At 41.2% G+C, this 20,827-nt stretch overlaps 1 protein-coding gene across 1 annotated transcript in view; it reads left to right on the top strand.

Annotated features, from left to right (window-relative positions):
- TBX15 (T-box transcription factor 15) overlaps positions 1–20,827 on the top strand; it is a 102,245-nt gene that overhangs the window by 66,838 nt on the left and 14,580 nt on the right. The window contains exons 3-6 of the mRNA XM_080575819.1: positions 7,639–7,740; positions 10,139–10,310; positions 10,739–10,906; positions 14,214–14,278. Of these exons, the coding sequence (XP_080431945.1) occupies positions 7,639–7,740; positions 10,139–10,310; positions 10,739–10,906; positions 14,214–14,278 (507 nt within the window). The remainder of the gene's footprint in view (positions 1–7,638; positions 7,741–10,138; positions 10,311–10,738; positions 10,907–14,213; positions 14,279–20,827) is intronic.

The raw sequence follows: 20,827 nt of genomic DNA, 5'->3' as shown, positions 1-20,827 counted from the left end.
TTAATGATTTCATTACTTAGTACATCTATTTATTTGTGACAGTTCTTATAGATTAAAAAAAAATGCACAAGTTAAATGTTTAATTTTTTTTGGTTAAACCTTCTTTCAGAGAGGATGTGTCTGTGATGGGTGAAAGCTGTCTGGCAGTCCTGTTTCTCCATATGAGATGCATGATTCATGATGCATGCAATAGATGAGATTTCATGATTTCTGGCAAAGAGAGCTGCATTGTTATCTCCCGAGGATTTCCTATTATTTATTGAAATAGTGAGAGATGTGCAGCTTCTTTGCAAATTTTTCCTTCCCAAGGGAATATTTTTCTGTTCTTGCCACTTTCCCTACAGAAACCCTGTCTGAGTCCTGCAAGACCTTCTTGTTTTGAAAGCCTTTATAATTACAGACTCAGTTGCCTATGACTACAGCTGCTCCTTAATTTTATGTAACTGGTAAGGCATTCTTTGGCTCCTGCCTGACCTCACATTGTCTTTTTACTCTTACTGTTTAATGCTAGTTTCTAACCTACATTTTCATTTCAAACATATTTCTGGAGCTATATCCTGCTTATGTCCAGCATACTACACTTTTTAGCTTTCAAACTCCCACTCCCATTCACATTTAATTCTACTTCATTTTTTTCCTTCTTGATGCTGTATTTATAGATGCCTTTTTTTTTTGATCTGCTTCTATAAACCTGTATTTTTTTTCTGTTTTCATAAAGTTCTCTTAGAACTTTTCCCTTCTTTCTTTCTACCATAACTCTGTTATTCAGAATTTAAAAAGATTCTTCTAACAAGAATCCTTTTTTTCTTTGTGCGAAAGATGCAAATGGCTTTTTGTCAGCTTCAGTGCATTCAAAACTGCAATTTCTTACCTATTTTTTGTTTGAAATGCATCCTTAGACTGTACAAAATAAAATGAACTCACCTTAAGCCCCAGGTCATACTGATTTAAAGCAACTATTCCTAAAAACATATTTAACTATTTTTCTCTACTCTCCTCCACCATGCGTGCATGCTTGCTGGCAACATTAGCAGAGGAATCTGAATCCCTCCCCACATTCTCTAGCTAAAGACCATGGTCATCTGAGCTGCAGGTCCAACAGTTAACTGCTGATAGAAGTGCTGCCCAAACGGGAAAGAAATGTGCAATTATTATTGAGGGAGGGGTGCACTTCCACTGCAGTGAATGTTTGGAGTACTGCTTTGCAAGGGAAATGCCACCTCTTATGGAGATGGTTGACAGCACACAAACACAGACAGGAGGTATTCCTCTGGGGACATAGGTTCTGCCTGTAGCAAATTCAGGATTTCTTCTCAGCAGTGAGGGAAATAACACATGAGTCTTATCAAAGTTATCATATCTGTGCTGAGGGATGGCTCAAACCTGGGTGCTGAGGCCAGGTTCAGTAATAAGAGTGAAAAAAAACCCACAGCAGTGAATGGAAGAGGTGACCTGCTATCTCCTGACTCTTCAGTGCCTCCTGATAGGTTAAATGGTATTTTGACTGAAGTTTCTTTCCCTCCCAGAAACTATGAGCCAGAGTTGTTTGAAACATGTACTTAGGGCTGTTTACACTACTGAATGGCTGTTTTATTTCCAGTGGAAGGAAGGAGGGAAGGGCCCCATGTTCCTCTTCAGTTAGAGTAAAAACCAGTGATTTTGTTTCAAAGCTTTGTTGATGCTAAAGGGACTTGTGGAGAGGACTTCTCAGAGCAAGAGCTGGCAGGATGCAACTACCAGACTGCTGCCCAGAGGCCCTGGCCCAGTGGACCAGATAAGCTTTCTCCAGCTTCTAGAAAACGTCCCTTTGGGGAGCTGCTGGGAAGATCTGCTGGACTCCCTCTGCCTTATAATAAATCCTTTTTCTCCCAGCCCTGCATCAGCTTTTCCTCTCAACACAAATATCTTCTCTACATATTCTCACACTGCAGAGGGAAACAAGGAAGCATTCTTGCCTTCCCTTCCCTTCCTGTCCCTCACTTTAACTTCCGCAGGTTTGTTTTTATAAACAAATATACATTTGGCACCAGACTTAAAGACAAGGAAATATGAGGTATAAAATAGCTATAACTTCAGGTAACACTGTAAACTCAGGCATGAACACTATGCACACTTAATCTGTAAGCCTGAAACAGTCTGAATATTTTTCAGAGTTTCTTAATCCCATTTTTTATGACTGGGAAGTGACTAATCTTTCTGTTTGTGTCAATAAGTCTGTAGCAAAAGACAAACAGTCTTTTAGTACAACTGAAGAATATATATCTTCATTTTATGGTTTACATTTAGCAGATGTCACCCTTAAGCAAATTTAATCCCATTTAAGTTAAGTTTTTGTTTACATGGTGTGTAAATCATTAAGCTGAACAGTCATGAAAACTGAAAAGTAAATTGTGTTGATCCTTTTAAATTGTCATCTGACTTCAGCTCACTAAGCTGTCTGTACAGGTGTATTTCCAGTGTCTGAACAGCTTCAAGGAATTGCACTTGTATTTTGAGACAACCAGCCAGGTACCCATTAATGTCTTACCACTTAATGAGTGATGCCCTCTCTAAAACTTAACTGTGAAACAGAGAATGAATTTATGTTGGAAAGGATACTTGGAGGTAATCTTGCCCATGAACCCACTCAGAGCATGCCAACTTTGTAGATAGATTCAACTTGACAAAAGCTTTACATGTGCTAGTTCCAGGGGCAGGGTTAGGAGCTGTCTCATTTGAGAGTCCTAAGGGTTAGAAAATGATTATTTTCTTGGGAAAAAGAATCCAGTTTGGGGATATACATGTAAATTTCCTTCTCTGAACAGTTTCCTTAAAGGAAAACTATGATTTCATGTTAAATAAAAAGTTTAAACTACAACAAAAAAAGCTGTTTGCTGCAATCCAACTTCTTTCTATCTCTGCAAGTTCACAAACAGTTTTTAAAATCAGTGCACTGCTGTGCTAGCAATTACTATTTTAATGAAAAGATCTATATGTATCATTAATTTTCTTTGCATTCAGAGTTTAATAAACCTCTTTCTCATTATAGAAGAAGTAAGGAATTGAGTAGGCTGAGACATGGTTCTTACAAGAATGCTTTTTAAAACTCTTCTAAGTGTTTCTAAATCAATTGAAATAACTTATTTCATATCATGTCATATTTCCCCTAAATGGGTGCTGCATGTATGTGTACAGATTTCCAGCCTAAGTTTAGCAAGATAATTTTCCTGCTGAGTGGTAAAGCTAATGTATAAATAACTTGACCATCCCAAACTGCTGTTGATATAAAACCTCCTCCTGAACTGTATCAAATGTCGTGTGTTCCCTGTGAAAACTAACAGCCTTTGTGTCTGAGCTGCTGACTATAAAGACAACTGATATTATTCTGGATGAAAGGTTCTTGACTGTTTATGAATACAGCCATATTCAAATGACCTGAATTCCTCCCAAATCTTTGAACCCTCTATTTTCTATAGGGTTGGTGCCTAGGGAGACAAAGAGCCAGCCAACAGGAAACAGAGCACCAGGACTTACCCCAGATTCCACCTATGTCACTCAGTCACTACTCTTTATCTCTGTGTTTTCCATTTTTCCCTTTCCACACAGCAGCGCTGCTGGAAACCTGCTGTGGTAGTTCCAGGCCACACTCTTATGTCAAAGAAACCTAAGTTACTTTTACACCCACAGAAAAACAAAACAGCAATTTTTTAGAAAACTTTAAAATACACTTAAACATTAGAGAAAGCAGTGGGATTAGCTGAGCTCTCTCTGATCATTTTAGAGATTAGCCCCTAAGCCTGTTGAATGGTCTGTGGTAATCTTTTACAAGGTATTTCATAAGTGAACAACCCCATAAGCTATACTGCAACATTACATGGGGTTGCAGTTTTGGAGAGAGCTGCTGGGAACACACAGTGTTCAGTTTTCCGAATATAGTACACAGACCCACAGAGACTCAGAATTAATCCTGGATTTCTCATCAACCCTCTGAAACATGACCTACCTCTTAAGCTGCTCCCAAGCCACCTCCATCCAATTAATGAGAGCTGGATTGTAAAATGCCACATCCTGTACCCATTTGGCTTGGTAGATTTAATGAGCCATTGTGGTAGAAACAAGGTAATGTCCTCAAGCCACTGAAGACTAATCCATTATTCCTTTCTTTCCCTCTAAATTGTTCCGCTAGCAAACTCACACCATCAGCTATACAAATGTCTCTCTTTGAAAGCTTTCTGCAGACAATTTTTCTGACAGTTTTATGTCTCTCATAACTCTGGTTAGCTGTGTGCTGGCAGCTTTGGGTGATGTTCTCACTGCCCTCTCAATGAATGCCCTTTTCCAAGGCAGATTCAGTTACTAATAGATCAGAACTTTGCTTCTCTATGGCCTGAAAAGGAAGAGCTATGGGCAGGGTGAATGCTGAGCGTTGACCTCCTCCTTCCCATCCCCTTCTCCAAGTGGTTGTATGTGGTCCAGATGGGAAAGAACAAAATAACTTCTCATGGTTGCATCCCTTGAGTACATTTTTGAAAGACATGTTTGGAGATGTTCACAAACTTTCCCATTTCCTTCCTCCAGGCTATGTCCATACTTTGAGAAACAAAAATGTTGGGAGGAGATGTAAATCTTCTCAGACATTTCACTACTCTTTGCTAAATAGAAGGAAAAATGTCATGATGGTTCCTAGGGAGGCCCCCTAGAAACAGTGGACAAAGATTTATTGTACACTTTTCTGGATTTTTTCATCATGACTTTAATGATATTCAACTCCCTTTTAATGTCCTGCTTCCATTCAACCTACCCTCATTACTTATAGAGACATCTACTTACCAGAGGAGCAGAACATAGTTACGTATCAGCATTCAGTATTTTCAGTTTCTCATATCAAAGCTCTGTATCTTCTGGGCAGAAGTAGTGCGATTGAATAATACCGTCCTGTGGGACCTCAGCACAAGGTTTTCTCAGATAAGGACTGAGAAGAAAATAAGGTAGACTTCAGGTTTGAGTAAACAGTTAGTGAAACAACACAGGATTTCTTTCAGTGCTCTACTTTGAGGCTCTTGATTCCTTTTGCACATCACTCAACTCTCTTCCACAGATTTTATTAAGACATTGAAATACTGCATTAGTCACAAATATAATATAGAGGCATAGAATGGTTTCGATTGGAAGGGACCTTAAAGATCACCTAATTCTAATGCCCCTGCCATGGACAGGGTCACCTTCCACTAGACCAGGTTGCTCAAAGCCCCATCTAATCTGGCCTTAAGTAGCTCCAGGGATGGGACATCCACAACTTTCCAGGGCAGCCAGTTTTGGTGCCTCACCACACTCATAGTAAAGAATTTCTTCCTAATATCCAATCTAAATCTACCCTCTTTTAGTTTAAAACCATTATCCCTTGTCCTACCACTAAATGTCCTGAGTAAGAGGCCCTCCCCAGCTTTCCTGTAGGCCACCTTTAGGTACTGGAAGGCTGCTATAAAGTCTCTCTGGAGTCTTCTCTAAACTGAACGTCCCCAGCTCTCTCAACCTCCCTTCATAGGAGAGGTGCTCCAGCCCTTTGATCATCTTTGTAGCCCTCCTCTGGACTCTCTCTAATAGGTCCATGTCCTTCTTATGTTGGGGGCCCCAGACCTAAATGCAGTACTCTAGGTGAGGTCTCACAAGAGCAGAACAGAGGGGGAGAATCACCTCCTTCGACCTGCTGGCCACACTTTTGATGCAGCCCAGGATATGGGTTGGCTTTCTGGGCTGCAAGTGCACATTGCCAGTTCGTATTCTGTTTTTCATCCACCAATACCCCCAAGTAGGTATATATACCTTATCAGTAGGGTTGTCCTCAATCTACTCATCTCCCAGCCTGTATTTGTGCTTGAGATTACCCCAGCCTAGATGCAGGACCTCACACTTGGCCTTGTTGAACTTCAAGAGCTTTGCTCTCAAGCCTGTCAAGGTCCCTCTGGATGACATCCCTTCCCTCCAGTGTGTCGACTGCACCACACAGCTTGGTGTCATTGACAAACTTGCTGAGGGTGCACTCAATCCCCCTGTCCATGTCACTGACAAAGATGTTAAACAGCACTGGTCCCAGTACTTACCCCTGAGGAACACCACTCATTACTGATCTCCACTTGGACATTGAGCTGTTGGCCACAACTCTTTGACTGTGACCAACCAGCCAATTCCTTACCCACTGAGTGGTCCATCCATCAAATCCATGTCTCTCCAATTTAGAGACAGTGGGGACATGGGGTACATGTCAAATGTTTTGCACAAGTCCAGGTAGATAACATTAACTGCACTTCCCCTATCCACCAATGCTGTACCTCCATCATAAGAAGGCCACTAGATTTTTCAGATATGATCTTCCCTTAGTGAAGCCATGTTGGCTATCACCAATCACCTCCTAATTTTCCATGTGCCTTAGCCTAGTTTCCAGGAAGATCTGCTCCATGATCTTGCCAGGTACAGAAGTGAGACTGACTGGCCTGTAATTCCCTAGGTCTTTCATTTTTTTTTTTCCTTTTTAAAAATGGGGATTCAATCACAGGAGCCTCACATCAATCATGCTCCCACCGCATCTCCATAATGTCAATGGGGTCATAGCCCTGCAGGCATGTGTACATCTCTAACTCCTAACACATGACATAAATGATTTACTCGCCATGCTGGTTGAGGAGTATAGAATGGCATCTATATTACTGGCAACCAGAGAATTCTGAAGAAGAAGGAATTATGACATAGCTACATCAATACTGATATATTTTGAGGTTAACATTGTTCTTGGCTATTGTCTTATGAAATAATTGTCTAGCAATACACACCTCTGGAACAGTGACCAATACACAACACAGCTAAACTTGCGCTCAGACAAGAAAAGAAAGGCTGGAAACTAATTTTTTGCTGGTGAAAATTTTCATAACTTACCTATCAAGTGAAAAATCTTAAGACAGAACTGGATCATATGTCACAGAAAAGACAGCACTTACAAAAGATTTTTCACAAAATACTGACTAGACTTCAAGGAAACCACGGTGATAAGGCCGGTGTTTTTGTTAAGTGTGAAATATAGGCCTAGTAAGCAGATTCATTTAAGGGATTTTTTTTTTAAGTATCTGTAAACATAAAAGCAAGAGGATCTTTCAGGATGATGGTTTTGCTTTCTAGCGCTGTCAAAGTCCATACTGAAATGTGATTTTCTCAAAAACACAGAACAAAAATGATCCTGCATTTAGTATGACATGAAAGCATAATTCTAGATAGAAAAGCAGCACTAAGAATGTATATTGCCCATCTGTGTACTGAAATACGTAGAGAGGAGGCCTGACCTGAGGGACAATTTGTGCGGAGTATAACAGAGCTGTCTGCTAGGAGTCAGGAGCAGAGACTGCTCGACTGGGAGTGATTTATTGTAACCCACAGGTTGTTATCCTGCTATTCCTTTTCTTAAATGCAAAAAAAAAAAAAAAAGATAAAAAAAAGAAGATACGTAGCACCACCAGCACAATCTTTGCTAAGTACACCAAACCCAGAGGAGTCATGCCAAGAAGTGGGTTTTGTAAAGTAGTGTGCTCCTGGTGTCAGAGAGGGGTAAGAGCCCCTTCAGATTCTTTATTCACAATTTTATTCCTTATTTCTACTCTTCTTTTTTTCTAGGAGAATGTTTCCAGCCATGAGAGTGAAAATTACAGGTTTGGATCCCCATCAGCAGTATTATATTGCCATGGATATTGTGCCTGTGGATAACAAGAGATACAGGTAAGCTTTTTAGGTGTAAAGATAGAAACATTGTGATGAATCAGTGTCAATGAAAGCATATGAAAGACATATGCCATTACACACTATTGCAAAAGTATGCTGGAGGACACGCTGTTTGTTTACACCATTAATTGATTTGGCCAGAATTGTAAGACAAAAAAACAGAGGTTTAATATACTCTCTTGCACATTTGGACTGATATCTGAGACTGATACAGCTCTAGGTGGATAAGGAATTGGCTGGTTGGTCACACTCAAAGAGTTGCAGTCAACAGCTTGATGTCTAGGTCTTCATGACCTGTGAAGAGTGGTGATCCAGTGATCCTCGGGGTTCTGTACTGGACCAGTGCTGTTTAACATCTTTGTCAGTGACATGGACAGGGCGATTGAGTGCACTTTCATCAAGTCTGGTGACAACACCATGCTGAGTTGTGTAGTTGACACACTGGAGGGAGGGGATGCCATCCAGAGGGACCTTGACAGGCTTGAGAGGTGGGCTCATGCAAAGCTCTTGAAGTTCAACAAGGCCAAGTGTGAGGTCCTGCATCTAGGCTGGGGTAATCCCAAGAACAAATACAGGCTGAGAGATGAGTATATTGAGGATAACCCTACTGATAAGGACTTGGGGGTATTGGTGGATGAAAAGCAGAATATGATCTGGCAATGTAATTTAGATTAGATATTAGGAAGAAAGACTTTACTATGAGTGTGGAGAGGCATCGGAACCAGTTGTCCAGAGAAGCTGTGGATGTCCTATCCCTGGAGCTGTTTAAGGCCAGATTGGATGGGGCTTTGAACAACCTGGTCTAGTGGAAAGTGTCCTTGTCTAAGCCAGGGGCCTTGGAACTAGATGATCGTGCTCTGTGGTTTTGAATAGTAATCAGTTTTTAATGGGAAGTTATTAATAACACAATTAACAGTGACTGTCTGAGGGGCTTGGTCACTGGAGTCTGGATCCTCTAAAACTACCTACCTCAGCAAGAAAGAATGGGCAAGTGGACAGTGAACAAATGGGGGACACCTCAGGTCTAGCCTGAACCGAATTGGGTGATTTTTGTTTTAAAAGCATTTACTGTCCAGCACAGCAGCAACTGGGATTGAAGATCCTGATCTACAGCATGGAGCTGTTGAGAAAACCTCTGGTGAAATGCCACCACTGAACTGAAAGATGGGATGAGGAGATTTTTCTGGTATTAACGGACTCTGCACCATAGAAAATTATGCTGGAAAACTCATGGTGGTCTGCATCCCAGAATACTATCCAGACAGAGGTGTTTTATCTAGACTCATTAAAAGACTCTTGAGAGCAAGTCTTTTCCCCAAATAGTCTTTACTGTACCAAACTTCAGAGATTCAAGAACTATGCCTCAAATGCTAAATATTGCATTTTGCTCTCAGATCATCCAGAGGGTTTCTCAGGAAAGTGATTTTCCTGGGAGGTATCAGGGTGGTACCTGATACCCAGACATTTTTTTTTTTGTCTCTTCCTTTCAGTGTGGTTCAGTGCTAAAGTTGAAAATGTGTATATTGTCTTATTCTTTGTTTCTGTCCTTGTTAGCTTATTCAGCCACATTGAACAAGCTAGCACTGAAAGGCATGGATTTATTTCTTTGCATTTCTTTTGAAAATACAGGAAATGAGTCACTGTTTGTAGGTAAGGACTGAAATAGCTTCACAGAGCTGAGTAGAGACCCAAGGAAGGGCAGCGTAGGGCACGACCTAGAAGTGTTAGCAGGACTGTTTGTGAAATACCTTAAGCTGAAGGAGCCACAGGACAGAAGGAAAAACAAAATCTCCAGAGAAAGCTGTAGGAAAGTAATTTATGGCACATATTGGATGGTGGTTAGGTCAGGAACACAAAAGATCATTTAATTTTTTTTTCTCTAATCCTTACTTTTGCAATACTAAATGGAATTTCCTATTTTGTAACATTTTAAATTAGAAATTCTGTTTTATCAGTTGTTGTTGTGGTATCCATAGGATTTTGTCCTGTCTGGATGAACACACGTGTTTTATACACTCTGGCATGGCAGCCAGTGCAGATTTCCAGAAATTACGAGGCATTTATTAATATTTTCAGAGAGGACTTTGTTTACCAGTATTCTCTATCCTCTGGATCAGACAGGGTTAAGGAGTTGAGAAGGCACATGTGGCAGAGTTTTACAGGGAAAATAACTGCAAAGGTGGTTTTAATAAGGAATCAGGTCTGAACAAGTGGCTCAGGGGTAATCTGGCTTTCATTTAGAAGGTAGGAGGTTGCAATAAAACACATTCCCCCCTGACTGCAAATGAGAGCTTGAGGTGTGTGTGGTAAGGTGGCAGGGGAGGAGAAGCCCTAAAATTGTTCCTCTAGTGAGTGAGTGACAACTTTCCTTAGCCATCACCCCTTTATCTTTTAGGTATGTGTACCACAGCTCCAAGTGGATGGTGGCTGGCAATGCTGACTCCCCAGTGCCCCCGAGGGTTTACATCCACCCTGACTCGCTGGCTTCTGGAGACACCTGGATGAGGCAGGTGGTCAGTTTTGACAAACTCAAGCTGACCAACAATGAACTTGATGATCAAGGCCATGTAAGTTAGAAGCTAATTTTAGCACCTCCTGCCCCAGCCTCACTCATCTCAGACTGAGAAGGGTGCTGCTCTTGCTGTAATGCTCCTCTGGCCTGATGGCCACACATAGCTGTAGATACTCTCCATGGCTGAGCTTTTTTCCCTATTTCAGTGCTTTTCTTTAAAATGTTGCTTGGCCCTCTAAAGCAGTAAATTCCCTTTCTCTCTCAAATGGTCCGCTTTGACGCAGCATCTGCACATAGCATGAACTTTGTCTCATACGTACTTGTAAGACAAGAGTAACTTCTTTTGCATTAGCTCTTAATCCTCCCCTGCTTCCTCATACTTCTGGATGTAGTGCAGAAATTTTAGAAAAACAAAAAAAAAACAAAAAAGCAAACAAATATCCCACTACCTCTTCTTCCTCCTCTTTTTTTTTGCCCTTTCAGATAATCTTACATTCAATGCATAAGTACCAGCCCCGTGTTCATGTCATCCGAAAGGATTTCAGCAGTGAACTTTCTCCTACAAAGCCAGTTCCTTCAGGAGATGGGGTGAAAACCTTCAACTTCCCAGAGACTGTCTTCACCACTGTGACAGCCTACCAAAATCAACAGGTAAAGTTGTGTGCCTTCAAGCTCCTTTTGTGTTGGGTGTTCATAAAGATATCAGTGTGTTCTTTGTGTTTGTGAGACATTAACTTTTTCTGAGAAATGTAGCTCAAGAAGTGAGTTACGTTGTCCACTTCACAAGCCCATTATGTTTTTCTGTACAAAGAGAAAATGCTTGCTGTAGAGTAGTCAATAGACATGAAGTATCTAGCCAGAAAACCATCCTGGAGGTAAGGTAACTGATGTTTCTTCTGCAAAATAAGTGTGTGAGAACATTCACAAAGAGGTGCATTGTGTTTGCTTTTCCTTGCTGCTAATTTTCCTTGTGGTACAAACCCCGGTGTCCTGATTGCACTGCAATTTTATGATAGTACTACCAGTCCAGATCCATTATCTCACAGAGAAAAATATTTTATTTTTTATTTTTTTTAAATCAGTGAAGGTAGAAGTTTTAAAGAAGGAGTGTCATCAGTTTGCTGACAAAAAAAGCATTTGAACATAAGCAAGAGCAGTCTATCTATTGCACATTAAATGAAGTTCTCATGCATAATTCAGATTTGATTCAGATCCTGCACAGTTTCCAGTGGAGAGTGTTACTGTTGACTATAGATGTAAGGAAAAGATATTGCCACAGTGGGATCCTATCTGCAGAGGCACTGGCTACTGATCTTTGTGACTGATCTGCCCTTTTTCTTGAACTAGACTTCTTTGCACCCAAAATGTAAATTTAGTCCACGCTAGCATTAGTTTACAGAATTCCCTGTCTATCCTTATCTTATCAAAAGATAATATATCCTTGAGAGGAAAACAATTGTCAGGAAAATGTGAGCATTTGAGATACTAGAAAAGAAAGAAGTTTGGGAAATGGTTTGTGTGGATTACACAAGTTTACTCCCTCTTTTCCTTCAGTGGCCTCTTGAAAGATGTCCTGGTCTTTGAAGGACATGGCCTGCTTCATTGTTTCTGTAGGAATCGTACATATTCAGATATCCACATAATCGCACATTCCCTCTGTACGTTTCCCCTAGTCTTCACACCACCTCTGCCATGTCTTGGGCTCAGCATGCTCCTCTTATCTTGTTTGTGCATACATACTCTCTATCTTATCCTCAGGTGAGAGGTGCTGTGCATATCCCATTTCTCTTTCCTGCCATCCTCCTCCATATGGGAGGCTATGACAGCATTATAAGGTTTGTGTAAAGGATTTTTTTTCCCAGCCATTTCAAACAAAATCTCAGTTGATGAAGTTTTTTGCTGTGTTAATAATGTAGTGTCCAGTTTGCGCAAGGTATTGTCATGAGGTGGAATGATGGCACAAACCAGCTTAGAAGAAAAATAACTTAGCAAGTCTGCTAGGAAAATACTTCATACAGTTTTCTGTCACAAACTCCACAGGAATCTTGAATCAAAAATAGGGAGGTAAACGTTTCTACATGACAGCATCTGAGCTTCTGGAGAATGCCCTCATGAGTTCGGTGAACATCATTGTACTTGATATTCTTGGACAGAGACATGTCAAGTGAGCTCAGGGCAGATTGTCACATTTAATCAGTGAGTTGTTAGAGTTTATCAGTTAATCAGTTAGAGTTTTTAGTTTGTTGCATATAAGAGAGAGCATACATGCTTATGGTGCTCCTGTGACTGCTTCAACCTACTCCTAATTTTTCTCAGTCCCCTTGAACTGACTTTAGTCAGGATCCAAAATGGAATACATTAATCAAGCAGAAGAAAAAAGTATTTTACTACAACGGGAGGTTTGCTGTCATTGCAGCACTGTGTAATTTTTTGCCCCTCCTCTCCCCTCTCTGATACAAATACTGAGCACTTTTAATTGTAGACCAGACATGGAAAAAGGATAGAGAAAGGAGAAAAAAGGACAGCCTTTTTAAGTCTGTAATTCTTCCCTAATAACCAGACCTAGAAGACAAAATTCACAGGCAAGGGGTAGGATGCTAAAGGAAGAATCTCTGTAAGACACCTTACTGTAAAAAAACACTGACATTTTTTTTTTCCAAAATATATTTTGGGGTGGCATTTTTATGACATCAGTAAACGAGATTCAGATAGGTTGGAAAAACTATTTTATTAAAAATCAATTTAAATCCCCTGAATCCACATGCATGTCCTCCAGTGGTTGTAAAACTTTGCCTTACTGGTAGAAGTGTCCCTGGAAACAGTCATAAAATTTTAGCAAATCCACCACAGGGATTCCCTCTGCTGTAACTCCATACTCCACAGAACATATCTGTCTCTGTACACACAAGTCCCTGGACAGCTGCAAAGACAGGCTAGCGGAAATTAAGTTCACAAATTAAGCTTCTGCAAAAATAGGAGCTGCATTCCAGATCTGAGGCTAATATCCAGGAATAAGGGCTTTATTCTGACAGAAGCAAACCACCTGCAAATCTACTTCAAATCAGTCTGTATCAGACTCGTCCCTTTTGAGCAGTTTCAGCAAAATCACCTCAAATGCAACATGATCTGGGGTGTCTTGGTCCCTTTTCACCCCAGAGACAGAGTATCTGGGATGAGGTGAGGCTGACACAGGGAAGCTGTCATGCTGTAGCAGGTTAAGTAGTGGCTGAGGAAGAGCATGATAGCACAGGCTGCAAGGTCAACACATCAGTACTATTTTCCATTCTTGCCAACATGGAATTTATGTTAAAATACAAAGCAGGAAGGAAGATTCCCCCCCCAATAAGCAGTAAGTCTGGCCATCTTCTTTGTTTAGAGGAGGAAAAAAAATGGTTTCCAGACCAGAAAACTCTTGAAGGGCCACCCAGATGCTGAGCAGAACAGCAGCTGTGCACGTGACCAGGTGGCCAGCTGCTGTCTTTTGGAGGCTGTAGCCTGTGCTTTGCTCGGCCTTTTCTCCTCAGCATTGTTTGAAGGTCCATGAGTGCATCCAGCTGCTGGGATTTGGGAGTGTTGGGAGTGCTGGGATATTGTAGATATCAGGCAAACCTGAGTAGTATGCCTACTTCCTGAAACCTGTGACTGTTGATGGGTTGTAGCTCCGAGGGTTTTGTCCTAGGTCCCCTGTGCTTCTCCCTCAGGAACAGCTTTTCAGTTCCAGCACCCAGCGGGTTCTCAGAGCCCAGAGCAAAGACAGGTTTTCCGATGTGGCACCACTCATTTTCTAAATGGATAATCTGCTCATGCGCAATGGAAGGGTGACTTTAACATGAATCTGGTGCAAAAAGTGTGGAAGATGTGCAGGTGGCTTCAGAAAGAGTGGTGATCATCCATAATTTTCATTTGTTGAAGGAAAAAAAAAAAGAGATCTACTAATTTTCTTTTTCTTCCTTTATAGATCACCAGATTAAAAATTGACAGAAACCCTTTTGCTAAAGGTTTCAGAGATTCTGGGAGAAACAGGTAAGGAGAACTTGTGTGTCCTTAATGATCTTCTTTCTTTCCCCTGATTATCATACATGGAATGTACATAAGGCCAGGGAAGGTGTTTTTCAGTACTAAGAGAGTTTTACAGGAGCAGGTTGCTATAGACTGGTTCTTAGAAGAACCAGAACTGTTTCACTTTGCCTAACTGTCTAAACAGATACAGGATGTAGCGATGGCTTCCTCAGAAAATACTTTTCAGGTTAGCCAGCTGAACTGATCTGTTTCTCTTCAGAAGTCTCCTCCAGTGCTACTCTTCTCTCTGCCTGGAAGCAGAGGGAAACTTTGTACCTGTATTCCCAAAACCCCAAGAGAATATTTTAGATACTCTTTAAACAATATACCTGTCAAGATAGCACTGCTTTCCTGCTTTACAACATTGTTTTTTTTTCTGTGACCATGTATTTTTGTTGTCAGATATTTAATTATATGTTCACTTTTACCTCTATATCTTTTCAATAATCGCTGCTATTAAGGTTATTTTCTTCTGTATATGTTCTGTTGATTTTTTTTCCTAGCTTAATAATGTATTTATATATGCTCATTTCTATTGTTGTCACATTCCTCTGAACTTTCCCATTTGTAGTTTAGAACATCATTAAAATGTTCTTTAGCTTCTCTGATAAGCTATAAATACGTGTATTACTGGTATGGCACTACAGTACACATTATTATAACATTAGGAAAAATGAAGGAACTTGTGAAGATACTGTAGTGTTTCTCAGAAATTGTTGTTGTTGTTGTTAATAAAATGAAGAATAGAGGTGGAAAAATGGGGGACCATAGACCGGAAAACAAATAGGTCTCAGGATAATACTGTGCAAAATACGGAAGGCCATAGGAAGGGGTTCTACTTTTTTTTTTTTTTTTCCTTTATGCATAATGCTGGCTAAAAGGCAGATTTATATGTTAATTTTCACAGGAAATTCCCAACCTTGGAGCACAAATGCTTACTTTATATTAGAAGAAAAAATAACTTTCTGAAAATGACTTTCTCATAGATTTGTGGGATAAAAGGGCAACAATGTTCTAGTGTTAAACCATTTCAGTTTTTCTCTTGTGATGTCAAAGTTTTTCACTTTGTGTTGCTTAATTTTGTCAGGATTTTTATGAAAAGATTAAGCGGAATACCTTAAACATTATTAGAATAATTTGTATTTTAATAACACAATAGTAAAGCAGGAACTTTAATTGAAAAAGCTTTTATATTATTAGAAGACATTATGGTGTTATTAAAAAAAAAAAAAGGAATAAGAAAGCCCAAACAAAAAGTTTCAGCTTTCTCTGCCATTCATGACTCCAACAGTGTGCAACAGATCTAAATATTTCAGTTTTACAAATGTTGTGGGCATCCTTTAAATCAGCATGATGAAGCCTTTAAACATTAAATTAATGATGAAATTAGGCATATATGACTACATTACAAGAACACTAGGGTTGTAAAGCAAGGCTCTGAGCACGCAGACAAGAGTGCAAATTGTGTGTACAGCCTTCATTTGCTGTCCCCAGGGGCATTATAATTCAGCCTTTACTTGCATGGTCCTCTTGAGTGCTTTCACCAGGACTGCTACCTCATTCATGGTTTGCTATAGGAAGCCTTCAGTGAGTGGGCAATTCCCCCCAATCACCCATTTAAATAGTACACTGTCCATGTTCACAAAGAGAATGTCCTACTGACCTAGGCGACTTCCTATGTCAGCCCTCTGTTCTCATCTCAAAGCAGCTATGTGAAAAGACATAACCATCCTTATTTAATCCCTGCCGTATTAGTTCTGATACTTTGGGCACATGTGCCTTTTACGCTGCTCTCCTTCCCTCTGTGGGGGAAGTAGCGTGTGCCCCCTGTACAAGGTCTTCCCTGTGTGCAGATGCAGCTGCACTGGAAGCTGCGCTTAGAAGAGGGATTGATGCAGTTCCAGGTACATGGTGGGCTAGATGAACATGGAAGGCATTAATAAGGTCCTAGCCCAGTGAATTTGGACAGTTTCCTGAAAAGGTTGGGAATTACTGATCTTTGTAGCTCATTGATTTAAGAAAGGGCAGGAAATTGCTACACGGCTGCAGCTGTGGGGAGGGCTCAGTAAGGCTCTCTGCTGATGTAAAGAGGAATTAAAATCTTTAAGGTATTACACATCAAAGAGAGAAGCCTGAGGCTTTCAGAAGAAAAAACAGGCAAAGGTATTTGCAAGCATATATAAGCAGTCAGACGCCTGCCTCACAAGCAGTGGTCTGGCTAAGGCTGCACTGCTGCTGTCAGCTAGCAGAGGACACTGTAACATTCAGCTGCTGCCTTTAAAGAGGACACATGTATGTCGGTGTACACATAGGAGGGAGAAAATCATTAGGATCCAAGCTGCGTGTGGAAAGGCTTCACTAAATGGGATTTTTCTTAGCTATGCTGGATGGTTCCTCTTCCCCTAATGAATTTTTATCTCATCAGAATCACTGGTCAATTACAGTAATCATCAAGATGCTCTGCAACTTCCTGCATCCTCACAACTTTGGTCAGCTACAGAGCATCAGACTGTAGCTGGAGAAAATCCCACTGAAAGTGTAGGCCTCCTTTGAAAAAGAAACAGGGTAATTTGAGAAAGGGACCATTTGTGAAGAAGGGAAGTGGTGTATATGTCCAGAAGGTTTTCTGTATAAGTTTAAAAAAACAGTGTGGCAGCAGTAGGGGCCACAGAATACCTGAGACTGCTCCAGGGCATCCTATCCCAGCCATATTGGTCTGCTGAAACAGAGCCATGGTTAGAGTTTGCTAGCAAATTAAAAGGAAACGCAAACACTGGGAAAAACAAAGCATGATGAGAGAAGAGGAACTCTTGGGCTATTTCTTCCCTAAGACATTGCCTTTCTTCCTTGTGGTGAAGCTTTTCCATGAAACAGAGAGGGATGATTTTCCTTCACTCGTTTCTTATTCTGATACTGTTTTACTGTCGTTGCCTGATGCAGAAATTATGGGGTCATACTGTTTATAAAACTAATTAAGACTAACAAATGTTGTTCAGCAACTTAGCCATCAGCCTTGGTGGGTTAGGGAGCTAGCCTGTGTGAGAAAGCCTAGTCTCAGTTACCTCTTATTGGATGAGGCATCTGTAAAAGTAAAGCAAGAGACCTGGTCTTGGTGGTGAAAGGATGCCTAGATAAAAGAGATATTTCTTTAAGGGGGCAATGTACTTACAAGCCAGGTATTACTTGTTTGCTTTCCTGAACTTCAAGAGATTGAGAAGCAGTGTTTTTGACATATGGGGATCAGCTAGCCAAATGTTTGGGTAGTGGGGGTGCAGGTTTAATGCCAGAGCCTATTTTTGGAGACTGAGTAAAGTTCATTCGACAGTGGGATGCTTAGGAGAGCTCCTTATCCAGGAGGAAGCCAGAAGGGGCAACAGTCTGAAAACCCAGCAGGGTGATGGAAGAAAAAAAAGTAAGCTGAAGGCAAGCAACAGCGTTTTCCTTTCAGATGTGGGCAGCTGAGGTGAATAAAAGTTTTTTGTGTTGGAAGTGCTTTTAGAGCTTTTGTCTAGGGTAGGAGAGTGAGGAGGATGCTTGGAGCCAATAGTTTGGCTTCCCCACTGAACTATGAAATGATGACCTGAATCCTGCATGCAGCAGGAATGGCAAGGTCGGCCGTATGGGATGGATTATGGAAGTGCACAGATAGCTTGTACATCTTTTTTCATTTTTCAGACAATGGAACTGTTTCATTTATTGCCTATTATTAAAACTTTATAGCACTAAAAATAAATTTAAAAAAATGAACGAAAAAGAGCAAATTTTGGATACCTTTTAAAGGACTGACCTTATTAAAATAAAGCTGGCACTGAGTCCTCTTCTGATACTTTTTTACTTCCTTCATAAAGATGGTGTGAGAAGGGAAGCTTTATGGCCTGATAGACAGTTTGAAGTCAATTTTTCAGTGCAGTTCTTTGGAAGAGAAAGTGGATGCCACATGGATAATGTTCAGCACGCTTGGTACCAGCAGCTCTCACCAAAGCCCAAAAGAAACTGCTAAGATTGCTGCTGAAGAGTTGCAAAAATAGTTGTGTTAAAGTGGTGTGCACTCTCACCCAATAAGTTTTTGTACAGCTGCGCTTTCCTTTGCTGCAAGACTCCATTAAATGGGGTGATAGGTGCATAGCAGGTGAGGCTGCTGACTCTTGGATCTTGTCTGATCCATGGAAGAATCTGAAAGTTCAGTACGTATGTGTTCTGCTCAGGTAATATTTCAAAAACACCCACAACACTTCTTCTGCACAAAGGAAAAGATAAAAAAGATAATCTAGTTATAGAGGGGCTTAAATTCATTTGTAGGAGAATTGGACATAACTTTGAGCTGTCACCCACACACTTGGGGTGTTTTGTCATGTGTGTTCAAGATGTACAATCCTGTGCACACTTCTGTGGGAGCAAAGGGCTCTCACTTGGGGAAGGAAGAGTGAAGAGGTGTCTTTAAGCCTGCTGTGGAGTTTGGCGGCCATTCTTCAGATACTGGTGGCTGTAGAGCTGCCCAGAGCATTGCAGGGCAAGCTATGAATCTGGTGAGGCTGGCAGCTACAGAGGGGATGTGGGGGGCCAGTAGCCATATATGTGGCACAGGGGCTGTTTCAGACCTGCTACCCTGGAGGTCCAGGAGTAGGAGATGGGTCCCAGGTGGCATCCCTCTCTTCCCTGGCATCCTGTGCAGGAATAGAAAGAGTGGATTCTGATCCTTGAAAGTAGTATATTATTTATCATTTACTCTTTTATCTCTTTTTATTATCTCCTGACTTTTATTTTTTTCATTTTCTTTTAGAAATACAGTTCTCTTCTGAGAACTGTATTGATACAAGGGAAAGCTGTAGACTGAGAGCTAGGAATTTTAAATTTGAGCTGTGAATGATGCAGGCTCCAAGAAGAGGCAGGGGCAATAGCTTATTGTTTCCCTAAGCCACAGCCCATGAGGGGCTTTTTTTTATGGGAAGGGAGCAAAATCATATACCAGAATTATTTAGGCTGAAAAAGACCTTCAAGATAATTAAGTCCAACCATTAACCAGGCCAAGAAGTTTAATGGTGTTTGTATCTATTGTTTGTACCTATACCCAAAAGAGAAAGGTGTATTTATATCTCCATCTAGATGAGAGCAGAGCTAGAAGTCAGCTACTGGTGCAGTGATAGGTTATGTGCACAGGGATCCATGGTTGAACCAGACTGTGCAAACTGGCTTTGGTGAGCTGGCCTCTCTGCTCCCCTGCACCACCCCTGTGGCAGATGCAGAACAGCTGGATTTGCAGGGTTGGAGCTTTCAGCTTTCATTTCAGGACAGATTACTCCTTTTTAACCATCAAGGCAGATCCTTTCAGCAGTCGATCTTGCTACATTGACTTGCTCAGGGCATTTTATGCTCAAGGGTTATATGGTACCAGAAAATCCTCCCTCGGCATTTGGGCTGGGGTTTGTTTCAAAAGGATGCAGATCGGTACCCGTCTCTTCCTGGCTGTGCATGTCAAGAAGCAGCTGGAGCCTGCACATGTGCAGCTTCCTTACTTGGGGAGCAGAGGAAATCCTGGGGGTGGTACTGGTAGTCTGAGAGCTGCTTCTGCACACAGAGCCCAGCTTAGCATACAGGCTCACGCTCTGCACTGCCTTGTTGTCTCCAAGCTCCATGAGCTGGCAGAGGCCACTGTATTAACCAAATAGTTTTGTTGTAATGTGCTCAGTGCTAGTGTGAGACTGCTATGCAGAGATGTCTTCTGTTTCTACTTCTAACAGCTTAGCAGCTAATAAACACCATGCAACAACCTCACTTCTAAACCTCCTCTTAAAATACAGAGTTTGGTTTGCCAACTCCAATGTATTTAAAGCATCTGAGCTTCCGGGGAGACTTTGGAAAGTTAACTGAGTGAGTAGAGGCACGTGCAGAAAGACATTTTCAGAAGCAAAAGACAGCTCCAGTATCAGCTCAACATCTGATGGGCGGCTCTGCGGATGTTAGAGACTTTTGCATTGAAAGAGGATATGTTCTCGCATTTGACAAAGCATCTCTAGTTGTGCTAAGCCCATGCAAGGGCTATAACCTCCTATGGGAAAAGATGCAGGGAAAGGCAAGGAATGGGAAACAGAGCAAAATTCAGTGTCTGCAAAGAAGAACCTTTCCTGGGAAGAAGAGACAGTGTGTTGTCTCATAAAGAACATGGGGATCTTCTGGTAACGCAGCTATGTCCTCAGTGAGCCTGTGGAGTTAGACACTTCCAGCAGAGCTAACGTTCTGCAGTGAAAACAAAACCAAACCCAAGACCCCGGACCTTTAAGAGGAAAACTTGTTCTCACTTGATTTTTGGCTTTTTCTCTTTGGTACCTTATCTACAGTGAGTTAGAGACCCAAAGCAGAGATGTCACCAACTTTTTTACAAAAAGCCTCTTACTTCATTTCCAGTCAAAATCCCAAACCAACAAGACTCCCTTTTGGACGACTTCCAATAGCACTTCAGAACAGTGTCCCGAAGTGGGAAGTGACAGGGAAAGGCTATTCACAAAAACACTCTGA

Source organism: Anser brachyrhynchus, assembly GCF_964034855.1.
Source record: "Anser brachyrhynchus genome assembly, chromosome: 1".
Taxonomy (NCBI): Eukaryota; Metazoa; Chordata; class Aves; order Anseriformes; family Anatidae; genus Anser; species Anser brachyrhynchus.
Note: the sequence above shows the minus strand (reverse complement) of the source record. Positions and strands in the feature narration are given on the sequence as shown.